The 17,363-nt window shown below is 36.3% G+C and overlaps 2 protein-coding genes across 4 annotated transcripts in view; one reads left to right on the top strand and one right to left on the bottom strand.

Moving 5' to 3' along the window:
* The window catches only part of LRBA (LPS responsive beige-like anchor protein), a 753,999-nt gene that overhangs the window by 294,565 nt on the left and 442,071 nt on the right, over positions 1-17,363 (bottom strand). For all 3 annotated transcript variants that reach the window (XM_032633582.1, XM_032633583.1, XM_032633584.1), the window contains 3 exons: positions 17,034-17,158; positions 8,906-9,052; positions 6,269-6,405 (listed from right to left, as the gene is read on the bottom strand). In XM_032633582.1, the coding sequence (XP_032489473.1) occupies positions 6,269-6,405; positions 8,906-9,052; positions 17,034-17,158 (409 nt within the window). The remainder of the gene's footprint in view (positions 1-6,268; positions 6,406-8,905; positions 9,053-17,033; positions 17,159-17,363) is intronic.
* MAB21L2 (mab-21 like 2) lies at positions 245-2,797 on the top strand. Its single transcript, XM_032633590.1, has one exon. It carries the CDS (start codon positions 1,130-1,132, stop codon positions 2,207-2,209), a length of 1,080 nt encoding a protein of 359 aa, XP_032489481.1. The 5' UTR covers positions 245-1,129; the 3' UTR covers positions 2,210-2,797.

Here is a 17,363-nt window from a genome sequence, read left to right as displayed (position 1 = left end):
AGAGAGAGAGAGAGAGAGAGAGAGAGGGAGAGGGAGGTGCTGGGGGGTGGGGTGAGAGAAAGAGGGAAAGAGAAAGGGAGGGAGAGAAAGGAAGGGAGGGGGAGAGAGAGGAAGAGAGATTAGGAGGGAGAGGGAAAGAGAGACATCGGAGGGAGAGGCGACTCAGAAAGTGGAATCTGCACAAGCAACCTAAAGGGGGAGGAGAAGAAAAACCCTCGAATCGTTATAACTAAACCCCAGATGCAACGCAAGCAAAGACTTTGTCACACTAAAATAGATTTTGTGACGGCCAAAATTATAAATTACGAAGCAGAAATGAGTATCAAACAACTTCCAGCGGTCTGCACCTAGAGAAAGACAAGAAGAACGCACTGCAAACAAACCAACCCAGTCCAAACAACGCCTCCAGTAGGAAAAGAGGAAAACCGCTACAAGAGGACCCCCTGAGAAGAGACCAGACCTACACGCTGAGAGTGCGGGGCATCTGCGAACCTCTGAGTGTGCTGCGGACTGAGTTGCACTTCGCCGCTCTCTGGACATTAATTACACCCTTCACCTTCCATCTGGGGGAGGGTGAGGAGAAAAGCGCTCACCTAATCTGAATAAAGAAGTGCTACCAGGGTGGGAGAGAAGTTTAAGAATGAAACACTGAAAGTTTCGCTTTTATTTTTAAATTTACTTTGGCATTTAAAAGACCTCATTTCCAGATTCCTGGGCCATCTCCGCTGCAGACGTCTAAGCCTAACCTCTTGGTAACCAGAATTTTTCTCTCTCACCCTGTCTCCCCACCCCCCTCCCCTTCATCTCGCCCGCAGGCACATCTTTATTTCACATATCAAGAGAAAGCAAAAAAGTCCCAGCAGGTACTTTTCTTTTTCAAAGATCATCCTTTTTTTTTTTCTTTTTTCCTTATTTTCTGGAGAAGAAAAAAGCTTTCAAAAGAGGGGAAGGAAAGAGCTAGACGGCTGAAGCATCAGCCGGGCAGCCCAGGTGGAAACAAGAGTGAAAGTGGGGCTTAGGGGAGCGCAGCGCCTCTTTCGCAAGCCGCAGGGCCACCACCAGCACGTGAGCCTTGGATCCCTCAACGTACTGCGAGACGCCGGTGTACAGCCCGGACCTGTGCCCCAACATGATCGCCGCTCAGGCCAAGCTGGTTTACCAGCTCAATAAATACTACACTGAGCGCTGCCAAGCGCGCAAGGCGGCCATCGCCAAGACCATCCGAGAGGTCTGTAAGGTGGTCTCGGACGTGCTAAAGGAAGTGGAGGTGCAGGAGCCTCGCTTCATCAGCTCCCTGAGCGAGATCGATGCCCGCTACGAGGGGCTGGAGGTCATCTCGCCCACAGAATTCGAGGTGGTGCTCTACCTAAACCAGATGGGCGTCTTCAACTTCGTGGACGACGGCTCTCTGCCCGGCTGCGCAGTGCTCAAACTGAGCGATGGGCGGAAGCGGAGCATGTCTCTCTGGGTCGAGTTCATCACAGCGTCCGGCTACCTCTCGGCGCGCAAGATCCGCTCACGTTTCCAGACGCTGGTGGCTCAGGCGGTGGACAAGTGCAGCTACCGGGATGTGGTCAAGATGATCGCGGATACCAGCGAGGTCAAGTTGCGCATCAGGGAGCGCTACGTGGTGCAAATCACTCCGGCGTTCAAGTGCACCGGTATCTGGCCTCGCAGTGCTGCACAGTGGCCTATGCCCCACATCCCCTGGCCCGGCCCCAATCGGGTGGCGGAGGTCAAGGCCGAAGGGTTCAACTTGCTCTCTAAGGAGTGCTACTCGCTGACCGGCAAGCAGAGCTCTGCGGAGAGCGACGCCTGGGTGCTGCAGTTCGGAGAGGCTGAGAACCGCCTGCTGATGGGCGGCTGCCGAAACAAGTGTCTCTCGGTGCTGAAGACGCTGCGGGACCGCCACCTGGAGCTGCCTGGCCAGCCGCTCAATAACTACCACATGAAGACGCTGCTGCTGTACGAGTGCGAGAAGCACCCGCGGGAAACGGACTGGGACGAGGCGTGCCTCGGAGATCGGCTCAACGGCATCCTGCTGCAGCTCATCTCCTGCCTGCAGTGCCGCCGCTGCCCTCACTACTTTCTGCCCAACCTCGACCTTTTCCAGGGCAAGCCCCACTCGGCCCTGGAGAGCGCTGCCAAGCAGACCTGGAGGTTGGCCAGGGAAATTCTCACCAATCCCAAAAGCCTGGACAAACTATAGGGTGCTGGGGACTGCTTGAAAAGCGACATAAACAGGAATGCTCTCAAACATACAACACACAACTCGGCGACAAACAGCGGAAACTCCAGACACAGACTTTTATGTAAACCACCTAAGAGAAACGGGAACCTGGCAGAAGACTTCCTTAATTAACAAGCAAACAAAAGGAGAGCAAACCAACCAAACACACAAAATCACATTCTTGCACAAAAGTGATCCTTCTCTTCCAAACAATGTGAATTTAAAAGGTCACACAACAGAAGCAATCGGGCTTTGCCACAACAAAATGAAACCCAAGGTACATTTTCAATCAAAATATAGTAGTTTCTCCCTTTTCCTTCTATCCCCCTCTTCATTCTCTGTCTCTGTCTCTCTGTCTCTCTCTCCAATTTGTTTTGGGTTGCCTGAATGTTGTCACCAAGTGAAAAAAAAGTATTTAATTATATGTAAAATTTCTCTTTTAAACAAAGTTTTGCTGATGTTAAATGTATCTCAGTGCCAATGTCAGATGTGCCCCTCCCTCCCCCACACCTCTTCCCTCACCCTAAGCAGTCTTGTTGAAAACAGTAATAAAAATACTACTTTACATTGTAAATGACTGTTTGTGGATTGTTCTTAAATGAAGGAAGGTGAGATCACAATTTATTATTTACAATATAAAGATGTGAACTTGAGGAATGCAAGAATCTTCCATTTTAACTCGTTTGCAAAATTTACAAATGCAGCACATTTTGTAGATTTAACGATTCAAGTTCCCACCAAAATCTTTAGAAAAGAGAAAATATTAATTTTACACAACTATAATATATGTTTGTTCTGTAGATTTTAAGACTAAAAGTAATATCTTATTTCACACTTGAAAGAACAGATTTTGTATGAAAGAACTGATTTTGATCCTAATTTTTACAAGAAAAGTTTTTTCACATTAAAAATTAAGATATTTGCTCTCTCATGCCATAATCTAAAAAAGAAATGCACTCTGAGTCTGAATTATAAAAGAAACATTTATGGATCTTTTCTGAATAGTTAACACAATGAGTTATACTCATCCTTCAATCATTTGTCCTCTTCAAGTTTTAAATAATAAAACTTAACAATTAAATCAGTCACATTAAAAGAGGATAAAATGGATATAGCCATATTCCTTTTCCCCAGCAAATGGTGATACAAACAATCCAGATGTATAAATTACTTCAAGTTTTTAAATGGCTAGTTATAAATGCTGTAACTATGATCATTTTTAATCAAAGTCCCAGAATTATTCAGAAGTAGCTTATACTCAATTTAAATAAAAAAGGTTTTAATACTATTTTATGACCAAAGAAAAATTAAATATAAGAAAAGTATGTTCCTCCTTTTTCTGCTTTTCTAAGGTAACAATCCAGTGTATTCATTTCAACGTTTCAACTTTAACAAACGTTTCTTTTTAATATAAGGAAATATCTGATTACAAAAATAAAATAATTAGTAAAACTGAAAGCATCCCAAAGGAACTGGTTCCTCTTCTTCATGCTGGAGGTAACTATACTCCATTACATATGTTAATGAGAGGCACAGGTACCGAATCTATGTCAGATGTTACCTTTTAATATTTAAAATTTATTCTTTGAATTAGCCCACTTTTTTAACCTACTGAGAAAATCCAGGAATGAGAGATACAAAGAAAAATGTTCTAAAAAGCAATTTTAAAGATCAGAGGAAGAAGTCTGAGTGGGGGAGGCAGTGTATGGAGGGATGAGCGGCAGGATAGCAGAGGTGGATGAAAAACAAGGGAGCTACTCAGAGCTCTGGTGCCTAGTTCACTTGATAAAACAGGCTTAAGTTTTAAGATTGCTAGGTAAAAATTCCGTAGTAAAAATAGTTCTGAGTTAGAAATATAAACTGTGATCTTATCAGTTCTGAAATCATCTCTACTCTTTCAACCTATACTATATCTTTTTCAGGTCTCTCTTCCTGCAGATGTAGAATAAACTCACTGTAATACTAACTGGTTCAGACAAATATACTAATTTTTTGAATAATACAAATGAACTTATTCTCTAGGGAAAATGTTCTGATTTTTTAAGAACAATTTCAAAGCAAGTAGTAGGTGCTTACATTTACAAAGAAATTACTTAAGGGCACAGTGTTTAGTTTAAAAGATATAAATGACATTTTTAAATGACCGTTTTTTCACTCACAAAAGTATTTAAAGCATTAGACACGTATGTCCCTCCAACTATCCCAGAGAAAAAGTTTTAAGTCTTGACAAGGAGAAATAAAAATTCCCCAATTCAGTATCTTTTTTTCCATCCTTATTTAATTTAATGCAGGTATCACCAACAAAAAAAGAAAAACACTCCAGTGTCCTCATTTACAAAATACCTTAAACATCAACGTCTACACAAAATCAAAAATTCTTCCAATAATGGGCTGAAAATTTTTTGAGAATATAAATTAGCAAAAGTTTTGATTTCTGTAACATTAGGCAGGTTGCAGCAGTACAGACCATTTCTGTGTCTAGGCTCAAAGATCCTGTATTGCACAAACAGCAGGGAAAAAAATTAACTTAATGATGCTGTACAGAATAAGATCAGACAGAAAAAGAAGTTATAACTTTCCCCAAAAGGAGTCAATAACTTCAAAGATCCTAATCACAAAGATTGGCAGGGGTTTTAATCACGAGGACAATTCATTAGATATGTTTAAAACAAATCACATTTTAGATTTTAAGCCATGTATGTCTAAAAGCATAATAGAATAAATAGTATTCTGAATTAAATTTCAGTCTAACTCACAAATTACCATAAATTAGAGAGTTTGAGTAATTTTGGTTACCTTTCTTTCCTAAAGAAACTAAAATACATTTTCAGACATTTCAGCCATACAACAAAGTAGAAAATTTTTCTAGCTGATATAATTTCAGAATTAAAGTTTTCTCTACATTGGATTAGCTACATTCTTAAACTCAAAACAATCAGTTTCAGCATAGACTTCCTTTCACATAGTCTACCAAGTCCAGTCTTAATAAAAGCAGCAATGCTGAACCCAAGTGCTAAAAACATGCATAAGACAAGATATGATTTGTTTGTAAAGTTTTTCATAAAATTATAACATTTTCATTATGAATGACTTTGAAATACTTCTAGGTCACTAAAATTTAATAATTCACATGATTCCCAAATCAAAGAATTTCCTACCAATAAACTCAGAAAACAATTACGTAGACACACACACACACACACACACACACACACACACACACACACTAGCTAACAGCCTGTAAAAGAAATTACTCCATTTTTTAAAACCTCTTCTCTTTCTACAGGTTGCTTATTTTGCTAATTTTAAAAGAGACAGAACAAATTCTACCATTCACTTTCATGAAATAAACCTAATTTTGGCTTTATGGCTATGCCACAAATGTCTCTTAGTAAAATAAAGCTGCCAAGGTCTGAAAAGTAATCAGAAATACATTTTAAAGGGAAAATTACATTTTCATTTAAGAATAGGAATTTATGCAATACCTTGTAAAATTGACTACAGGTAATTGGAAAAAGAGGTATCTCGCACATACAAGCCATGCTTGCATGCATGTCAGAGTAGTAAGTCAGGAGGACAAAGCAAGGAGAGTGATATATTGGTATTATATCCAGAAAAATATAAAGGCTAAACAAAATAATTCCACTCTCGATCTCACTGAATTTTGTAGCTTAATTCACCCGGACCCTTTGAGGCAAAATGTATTTTATAGATGATATTCCCTGAGGTTCTCCCCCCACCCCTGAATGAGCTAATGATAAATGCAATTAAATGGAAATTGTTTTTGAATCTAAATGAACTTCAATAATCTAACTAGCTGGTAAGGGAATCATAAGCTAAAGGAGATAGTTGCCTTGCATATAGGCAGAAGCAATTCATCAAGAAATTCAAACTATTTCTATCATAGTTTATTAATGTCAGTCCTACCCAGCAGCAGCCACACACACACACACACACACACACACACACACACACACACACACACTTTCCCATCATTAAAAAAAAAAAAAATTCCATAAAATGAAACCCATTCCTCACCTTGGGGTCAATTTTCTTGAAGTTAGGGTCTTCTTCATCCACCTCAAAATAGAGTTCGGAGGAGGTGACAGAAAGAGTGCCCTTTACTACAACAGAGGGGGCCACAAGCTGAGCTGGTGTGCTCAGGCTAACAGGACCTGCCAAAAGGAAAAGACAAGCCAAACAAGTTGGAATGATATTTTTCAAAATATCAAGTGGATTCAGGCAGAAATTTCATTTAATTTTAAATTCTCACCTCTAGCACCAAATTGCCTGCTTACCCCTTTTACACTTACAAATTCTGTCCACACCAAATCTCCCTCTGAAAATGCAAAGTTAGGGTTCTCATATTAAGAGATCTATAATAGGCGGTTAATGATAACAGTAAACTAGGATTCAATTATTTTATAGGGAGTCGGCCTAGCTTTGGTCTGATCTCCTGGTTAGAAGGTGGCTCTGACTAAATAAGTCCATCCACATTCCATTTAGAAAACAAGCCTCAGGCTATCAAACAACATAGAAAAACAACCAGGAGCAAGGAAGACTCAATAGGCTTCTAAGGCCAGAGGTTAGCTTAGAGTTTGGCTGAGGCATGATTACAGAAAGATTACTAGCTTATTAATGAAGTGAGAAACATTAAACCATATTCTCTGATAAAGATTTTGTGCCAGGTTGGCACAAAACCTCTTCCATAACAACTTTACCCCATGAAAGATTGGTAAAAATACTTCTTTTCCAAGCCTGCCTTTCCATTGTTCAATATTGTTCAATGCGTCCAAATCTAGTATTAGTGTAGTTCAGGGACTCTGGGAGTAAACAGCTGGAGGGTGGGTTTCCAAGTGAATGAATTTTTATTGGAATAATCAAATCTCCACAGGGCTTATCAAAAAGACAAATCAGCCTGCTACTGAAAACAATAGATTCACTATAGATAGAAGAGCATAAAGTATATTAGAGCCAAACCTAAAATAAGGACTAAAAATAATAATTATACATATATATATTTATGTACAGAGAGATGTAGTAAGTTTTTGAAATCCCATGTAAATTCCTCATTGTAAAAATCCTATAGGTGACAAAAACAGCAAGACAAGATTGGCATTTATAGTTCTGAATTAATATAGTGCCTATAAACACGGTACACCTATTCAGGTAATCAATGGGTGAATAAGTGTTTCAAAATTCAGATGAATTGACATTTCCATCGATTGTTAGAAGGGTGTTGGTCCTTAATCTCACATCAATCTTAATGTGTGCCAGCAGGACAATAGGAGGGATGCTCTGCAGAGATCAGAGCAGGTTTTGCCCTCTATTCCCAATGTACAAATACATTGTGTTTGCAGATGGGCAGCAGATAACTGCAGAACAGCCATGATTTCCCAAAGCTCATCCCTATAAATGGATGAAATAAGCAGCTATGTGTTTTTTGCTGTCTCCTTTGCCCTCCGTACATTAGCATGTAATCCTGAAAAGAAATAACATTTTTTCAATCATTCTCAGACATTCAATTACAGGGTAAGCAGACAGCTGCAGGAGCTAGGGCAGCCTAGGTCCTACAGAAGACCCCTGACAATTTCCACTTCATTTCTAACCCACACCACTTTATTAGTGTGGATTACTTCTTAATCCTATTTCCATTGTCAAGATTATATAATTAAACTCCCCTTTCACCTCTATTACTGTATGAATGTATTACTAGTAGCAAGAATAGAAGCAAAATAAAGGAGGAGGAAATGAGTGGAAATGGATGTGAAGGAAAAGACCAGAGAATAGCAGTGTCCACCTTACTCTCTACTCCTGCCCCAAATCCCTTAACAGTAAGCTCCAATTAATTTTATTTTACTTTACAGAGAGATTTACAGCCATCAGAGAAGATGCCATCACCTGTTTTTGCTTTTCATTATTATTCATTTCATGGTTGCAGATATGTCACTAAATAAAAGATTTTTCATGCCTTTTAAATTATCAAAATAGTAGATTATGTAACTTGCATCTATTGAAGATGTAGAATCTTTCAGACTTTCCTCCTTGAGGGACAGAGCCACAGGCATTAAAGAAAAAAAGGTATTTAATGAATGACTAAAATTTCAAGCTAAACAAGAGAATTTTTCCCATAAGGGAAGTAAAACTGAAAATCTGCAGAGCGCAAATCAAAAATTGCTACATCAGATAAAATATGTGAATCCTGTGAAAAGCCATAGCATTCTTGGAATGGATTTTTTGAGAGTTAAATGTATATGCAGCATGTTCCCTAAGACCTGTATACCAAAGCAAATAGCTCATCTACCTCCAAGCTTTATTTACAAAGCAACTGGCATAATTTTACTTACAGCTCTCATTTTGTAGAGATTAGGTAACTCCCATTAGATGGGTAAAGCAAGTTTGTTTTGTTGTTGCTGTTTTTGTACTTTTTTTCTTTTTCAGTAAAGATTATTCATAAAAGAAAAAGATGAATAGGGTAAACAGAATAGAAAAATGACAGGGAAACTATTGAAGATTGGGCGGAAATGTTTAGAAGAACAAAAACAATCTTCATTTAATGTAATTGTGGGTGTAAAGCTGGTAGTCCTGCTTTTTCAGGCAGAGCTGAAAAAGTAAGTAATTAGATGCGTGTTGGCTCAGAGCTAGCTGAAGTATGTGCACGACCCCTGAATTTACCGGTGAGATTCTCTAAATCTTTGTCGTCCACGGATGACAGAGTATCGTCGTCGCCTTCCAGGAGGATCTCGTTTTCTGAGTTCTGATTTCCTAAAGCCTGACTCTTGATGGACTGTTTTCCTTTAGCAAGAATATCTTCATCTGCAGCTGAAATGAAAAGGAAACAAAGCTGTCCATCAGGTCTGGGAAGAGCACCATGGCCGAGGGGCAGGGAACCGAGGTAAGGATAGGTGGCCCAAGATGGTCAATTGTTTTTACCCAGTCATCCAGGGTGGGGAAAGTGATCAGGATGGCCCACACGCTCCTTCTGATAACCATGATTCCCCAAACCTAGTCTAATGTTACCTTGAACAAGAACCCTAATCCCATTAAATCTGACCCTTGCACTGCTCACTAAGCCTTTTATTTACTTATATTTAGGGCAGAAGAGGGTTCAAAAGCAGCACATTGTTTTGAAATTTGTTAGTAGAAAAAAAAAATCAGAACTTAGTTTTGGAAACAATACCTGCTTAACACTGAAAAACAAGGAATACTGATTTATTCCTGTGAATAATATTATAACGACAAACATTCTGAAATGGTTGGGGTGTGGCTGTGAAGAAGAATGCATAAATACAGAGCTAAGAGAGATCCACAGCCAGTGAGGATTTAGGCGAGATTCTGCAGCCATATCTGACACTAATAAAGCTACAGCAGCTCTTAGAAGCGGCATGCTCTTCCTCTTACTCCATCCTCCCTCTTTCCTTCATACTAACCTTGCCCACATTTCACCCCACCCACAGCCCTACTCCAGCCCTTATACAAATCTCCAAGAGCAAGGCAGTGTGGAAACTAAGTGGAGGCTCAAACACCACCTCCTCCATGTGTTTAAACTAAAGGGCTAAGACACCCCGGGGGCAAACATAACAGAAAGCCTGGGATGAGAGGCATCTGGGCAAAGAGCCTCACACCGCCTGAACTGGAGCAGCCTGTGGAGAGCAGCAGCGCCAGACTCAAAGGCACTGTGACAAGGCAGCCGAAGGGAAGGAAGGAAGGAAAGGGTACAGCAAATATAGAGAGTAAAGAAGCAGCTCTGCGGAGCACCTACAGCCACCAACGGAACCAGAAAGAGGAGCAGGGGAGCAGCTGAAAGGAGTCAACACTGAGACTCCAAATTCTGAAGTCAAAACCCCGTATCCCTCCAAGGTGACTCCCATTGCTTTGAGCAGCTTTCTCCTTAAGAAATACATAAAAGCAGATATTAACTTCTGGACTGGGAGTTTTAAAAGCACATAGTGTCACATAAGGGAAATTCAGAATCCTCATTACACTACTGACATTCCCAGTCTCCAGCTAGGGAAATTCCAGAGGTAAAGCACCTGATCCACCAGGCAACAGCTATTGATATAGAAATAAGATGGCTAGGCTTTTTGCTCCACTGCAGTATCAGCCTAGGCATAAGGCCCCAAACCCAGAAAGGATAAAGCACTCAGTTTGCAGTAACATGACTAATATTTATCTATATAATTTATTCTAAATAGTTAAACTACATATATCTTACCTAGTTAACTAGACAAATCAAAGCTTCTCTGAGTTTAATAGGTACGGTTATTTGATAATGTTAAAGGTAAAAGTTTATTTTTACCATATTTATTGTAAGTTCACCATGTATATCATTTATATGTAATACTTATGGCACTACTTAAAAGAACATAGAAGCTTTCTATTAAATAAGAAAGTCACAGGAAGAGGCTTTCTATATTTAGCTTTGAATACTCTCTATGGATGAATAAAATCTTATTTTCCTTCATACCCACATACAGCATAGTATGCTGCACACATATGAAGGTCTCAATAAATATTTGAAAAGAACTAAAAGTATCTAATTGAAATGGCTCCATTTTCTTAAATGCTATAAAGAAATATACCCAAAAAACACTAATTTTTAGGAAGACAGGAGTATGAGTTTTTATATCATTGTTTCTATTTCAAGCATTTATATTTCCTTACCTTGAAATCACAAACATTGCTCTTAGCCCAAACAAGATCTTTTTCAATTTACTAGCAATTTTAATAAAAATAAATTGGTCACTGAGAAACACGAGAGAAATCACCATCTTCTTTAGTTTGTTATAATGTAAATTATAATAAATTAACAGTTGCCAGTCAGATTTTAGTATAAAATCAGTATGCTACATCCTCATTTCCTGGGTTTCTAATTCCTTCATCAAAGCAGAAATAATAATAATAATAATGCTAATATTAAATACACTTATCATGTGCCAAAGTATTCAAAGTACTTTATACATTTAACTCAATTCTCATATACCCTCTGCTAAATTCTCCTTTACACATGAGCAGACAGGCTCAGAGAGGTTATATAACTTGCTCAAGGCAACACAGCTGGTGATAAGGAGAGTCAGGATTCAAATCCAGTCAGTGTGGCACCAGTAACTGGGCTTCTAACCACAATGCCATAGAAAGTGAAAATAACCAATATACAAATATGAATGTATATGTAATTTACTGGTTAGTTTACTAATTCTTACGTTTCTCATAATGCATTTTAAAAAGCTTAAGTCAGGATTATAATAAATAAGTACAGAATAAAAACATATTCATTTCCAAACCTAAATTTGATGAGCATAGGCAAACACATCAGAAAAAACTAAATTCAACAGCTCGATCATTACTTTCTCTGATTATTGCCATACATGTCCTGAAGTACACCAAACTTATTTGAAAGAAAAAAAAGGAAAAAAACTCTTTAATCTGAAAACATTTACAAAAAATGACAGTAAGAATAGTCATTGGCAATACACAATGGTTTAAAAATAGCTCAGTAAATAAAATTACATTCATTTCAATGACCACTAAAAATAATTTATCCCTTCCAACTGAAATTTTAAAATTTTAAATATGTTCTCATCATGCTGACAACAAATTAAAACACAATAGCTTTTGAATTAAAATTTTATGAAAAAAATTTTAAGTACTATAGGTCTACTGTATGCATACAAACACCACTTTTATTTATTTATTTACTTATTTTTACAAGCTCAGATTCTGGAATTGTTCAACCTCAACTGAAAAAGCTCTTGTCATGGAAAATATGCAGCTTACTGATATTTAGAATGGTTTTCCTGTAATTAACTCCCCCTTGAGGATTTTAAGTTAGCAGCAGTAAAATTACCAACAGTACTCTAATACACACCACATGCGCTGGTGTTCAATTCTCAGTGGTCTAATAGCTTTCTGCTAAAGAACTTTTTTTTTCAAAATTAGAACAAAAACTGTCCCAAGCATAAAATAAAAGATAATTATCATATTTATATGTGCTGGGAAAAGCGTATTTTTAAATTTGTTTGTCTTATACGCAATCAACCATTAAAACAAGAATCAATTATTTTAATATTTTCTGTGAATATATCCTACACTTGTATAAAAGTTAATTGGATGAAGTCAAAATATACTTTTGGTTCAATTTTAAAGCTTGATTCAGATCATTTCTGGTTAATGAAATTATTACCAAACATGATAACTGTTTAAATTTTTATTTTCTGGTTAATGAAATTATTACCAAACATGATAACTGTTTAAATTTTCATATCACTATCATACCACTATCAACGAACTAAATTTTTCATATCACTATCACTAATCTCATATATTATTCGGATTTAATATTTATCCTAACTTAATAACCAAACTGCAATTGCTATATAAAATTGGAGAAATCTGTAAAAAATGTTTTCTTTGAAACGTAACTTGTGATTCACTGAGGGTAAGAGCAATGAGAGGGCTCAGAGAAAAGCTAGTCCTCAAAATGTAAAGTTCAAGTTCTTTAGAGCTAGCTCTGGGCAGGAGTTGATTTATCTATGCAACACAGACTAGGTAAGTAAAATTAAAACAGAAAACTGTTCTACCTATGATATATAAATCCCTTTTTAGAAGTCCACTGTGCAAGTGAACTGGAATTATCAACAGCCCGTATTATAGTAAGAAAAACTGATACATTAAGAATTAGCCACTTTGTTAATTAAAAAAAAAAGATAACTACTGGGATAACAAAGTGACCTCAACTGTACATAAAATGAGTGTCCACTTAGTGTGATGTGCAGTACATACCATAACTGTTTATTTTGAACACGACACATAAAGAATACCTTATATACAACTATTGTCCTCAACTAATTCCCCTTTATAGCTTATGCAATTTCCAAGGTCAAGAAAATTTACTCTAGAAAAATTAGTGAAACTACAAAGGACAATTAGGAGAACAAGCCAAGTTCATCTCCTAATGATCATGGATTTCTCAAAGTTTTAGATAAGAACCTAGTGTATTTGATCCTAAGAAGGAAGCAGTAGTATCTGGCATTACTGAAGATATGAGAGAATGACATGATTTAGGATCTTTACATGGTCTGTCATTCCTAGAAAATCAAATGAGTTACTTGTATCATTCCATGTGATTGCAAGATACTTTTAAAACTATGTTAAATACTCCTCATATACTTCTAATTGCACGCACATTCTCTACAAAATAAAAATGTCTTAAATTCAATAGGATTCTAGTGCTAAACTGCTTTAGCATTTGAATTAAAATCAGTCTTTTCACCATTTAAAACATTTTTTACATGGCTTTAATTTGAATATAAAATTCCCATTATATTTAACAATGAATTTTAGAAGACAGCATAGCACAATGATAAGAAAATCTGACTAGTCATCAGTTAACTTGGGATTTAGCTCTATATCTACCAAGAATTATGTTGGACTTTTGTTTCCTCAGTTTCCTTATCTGTAAAGAATAAAGTTAGACTAGACTTTAGCCTTAGGTTCTTTTCAGATCTAAGATGCTCTGATAATAAATAACTGACAAACTGGTCTCTGTGCATTAGGAGAATGTTACAAATCATTACAACTGATTTCTAATAAATTTTAAAACTATAAAATTGGAGAAAATGCCCTCAAGAATCACATACGCACCTCTGTTTCCTGCTGCTAATTTCCATAAAGGATATTTAATCATAAGAGGAAGTATTAATTTGAATTTAAAAATATGACTCAGTTTCTACAAAGTTAAAGAATTCTCCCATTACAAAATGACTTTTATAAATAACCACTTTGGAGGGTCTCTCTTTGAAAAATTACCTGAAGCTCTTTTCCCCAAGCAAGTTAATGTGAACTTGGGAAGGGCAATTAAATTGTCAGAATTAAAAAATTTGTTTTTAACTAGAAGGTAGCCAGAAGTAGAGTCATGGGGCTGGTATTGATCGCCTGAACAGAGAACATCACTCTTCAGGTATTTACTCTGCCACCCTTACACCAGAGGCTTTCCTTCAAATCAAATCAATCTATAAAATAGATGGCTGGTACTACTAAAATACATAACTAATCTCCAACAGTATTTCTATTTAGATGTCCTCCTTTGATAATAATAATATAGTTTGTGATGTTTTAAGGTTCTGCGTTTTCAAAATGTCCTGTCTCCTGTCCTGTTTGTAAATCAATTACAAATAAAAGTGAGAAGTCATAAAATAGTATGAAACTGACATACTATCCTCAGTAATATCTATTTTAATTATTCAAATTCAACATTGAAGCATAGTATTCATCCACGATAAATTCTATGATTTCACATGCTTTTTGATCACATTAACTGTTTTGTTTTGCATTCTTGATTCTTAATATATTTATTTTTATTAGCTTCCTTATTGTAGTTAAGTTAGGATAAAAAAAAAGTTTCACAATTATACCCCAATAAAGATGTTTAAAAAAAAAAAAAAAAAAGTTTCACAATTAACACAAAATTAAAATTGAATGTCAACTACAAGATACTCTAATTAATAAAACATTAAAAAATTAAGCTCTTCACCTACCTAATGTATTAGCATAAATTACGCCGACATCAAACAATACCACACTACAATCTGTGTGCTGAGTTCCAAAACTAATAGTTCTTTATTATTTAAAATTGAAAGTAAAATAGGATTAGAGCTTTTACCTTTTTTCAAAAAATGCTATATTAAATATAACATATCCCCTTAATTGGAAGCATCTACTACACATTTAGTTCGTTTTTAAAAATATATTTCAGATTTAAATTTATATTCTTAATCTTTCAGAGTACTTTAAATATTAATCATTATGAAACTAGCATAAAATATTACCAAATAGAATGGAATTACATAAAATGCTAAACTTTACTTCTCTCTCTTAATTTAAAAGTGCATAATAAAACATAGATATCATTAATATTACGTTAAACTTTCAATTACTATTTAGAGTAATTACAGTGAAATTTGCTCCTATACAGGATTTTAAGTATTCAATGACAGTAAGCATTGCTAATAAATATCTTTTTTAAAAATCAGACTCTTAGCATTAAAACAGTTGACATGATAATGTTATTTTAAAAGGTAAAGTTCAACAACAAAATTAAAATTTATTCATTATGAAAAATCCTATAATTTCCCAAAGTTAAATGTACTATTTTTGATTGAAATGATTTTAATAAGCTCTGTATTAAATCTATACAACAAATTTTAAATTCAGTTACTGCTATTTCTTTCAGGATAAAGGACTAACAATTTGCCTATGTGCAGTTCTAGAAACCAGGTCCCCCTCTCCAGCTATAACAGGAAAATTTTTCATAAAAATATTTGTATTGTCATTCATAGACTTCAGAACTCACAACTCAATGTTAAATGACAGTTAATAAGACAGAAAGATACTTATTAAATTTTAAGTGCATATGGTAACATCTTTTTGACTGAAAAGAATAAAACTATGAAAAGGCTAAGCTTTTTCAATGTAAGGGTCATTAACCAAAGCCAAAAAAACAAAAACAAAATGAAAGCAAAATAAAAATAGATATATAACTCTGAAATGTATAGCACCACGTAAAAAGTACTTGAACCTTAAAAGCAAAAGTGGCCCAATTAATTCTACATCTTATTTCTCCTTCTCCACCTCCTGTAGTTGAAGATGCAGGGTCCTGCAACTATTATTGCTTTTAGATCACTTTGTTATTGACTATTCTCTGTATGATCATTTATTTTAAAGGACTGATGTCACATTTGGTGTTATATCTGATGACATATTGTGGACATTTTCTTCCAGAAATGGCTCTTTAAGGCTGAGTGCAAGAGGTTAAGCTGCCTGACTGAGGCCAAACCTAAGATCACAGACTTGTAATCTAAATTCTTAATATCCTTCCTGAAACATCTACTTTGTATACTACATACTATCATTTAACCATAAGCTGCTGCATGTTAAACTAATACCCTGAAAAAGGGAAATTAAAACTATTTCTCATCTTACTAAAACTAACCAATATTTATTTTATAAAATCAAAAACAATTTAATATGGAGAGGTACATTTTCCCCCATAATCAATAAATCTTAATTGGCTTTCAAAAATTATAAAACATTATGTGAAACCCTATGATCAAAGAGAGTATATTACCAAATCCAAAGGACTTTTTCAGTTTTTCCAATTTGCTCATCAGGCTTCTACCTAAACTGAATCATAGTGCTATGCATTATATCAAAAAAGGGAAAATGTTTTGTTAAGCTCTGATAACAAAATGATGCAGAACAGGAACATATGAAAATAATGTCTATTCTCTTTTTCCAGGAGGCGTCTATCACAACCATCTACAAATCAAGGCTCAGAAAGTATCTAAGCACTTGGACATTTATTACCAGCTCTCCCGCTTCATCATCTCATGCTAAAATACCATGGTTGAGGGAAAACCATATACACACAACAGAACCTAGAAACATATTTGGTTTGTAAATGCTGTCTTTCTGATATTCATGGATTTAAGACAGGCATCCTGGATTAATTTACTCAAACTGAATGTGTCACTTAAAAGGAGAAATATTTTATCTTCCTACTCTGAAACAAAGGGTCTATGTTAAGTAAGTTTTGCATGTGTAACATAATAAATAAATACACTTGACACCATAATTTAATAGGACCCTACACTAACTATAAAAAATTGAACTTCTGTTTCTGGGGTGAATAACTGTGAAATGTGGCACTGGACCATTTTACAGTACCTCGTAGTAATGAAGTTATGCTCTTCATTACCAAGTACTGTACCTGCTGCTATTGGCAAGGAGTGGTTTATACACTGACCATGTTCCACGGCTGTTTTTAGTGTCGCTTCAGGATGTGTCGATCCTAGAGGGTTACGCACAAATCGTCGCCGGCGCCGCAAGTCATCTTCCCAGTAGTCGAGGCGCCAGAACTCACGAGGACGACTACAATGAAACAGAGAAGCCACATATGTTAGCAATTATCAAACAGCGTGGTAGCACTGAATTTCTGCATAAAGCTCTCCTTGTTTGCTCTGCCTTTTTTTTCCTCCCATTCCTCTTAATTCTCCCTCCACCTCACACTCCCCTTTCTGCAATCTTTAACTTAGGTATGTCCTTGAAAATAACAATATCACCTTCCAGTCTAAGG

Source organism: Phocoena sinus, chromosome 5, assembly GCF_008692025.1.
Source record: "Phocoena sinus isolate mPhoSin1 chromosome 5, mPhoSin1.pri, whole genome shotgun sequence".
Classification (NCBI taxonomy): Eukaryota; Metazoa; Chordata; class Mammalia; order Artiodactyla; family Phocoenidae; genus Phocoena; species Phocoena sinus.
The sequence above is the reverse complement of the archived record's forward strand: the minus strand, read 5'-3'. Positions and strand labels throughout refer to the sequence as shown.

Excerpts from the sequence above, each read along its gene's own strand:
- MAB21L2 (XM_032633590.1), top strand. The coding sequence starts at position 1,130 with ATGATCGCCGCTCAGGCCAAGCTGGTTTACCAGCTCAATAAATACTAC.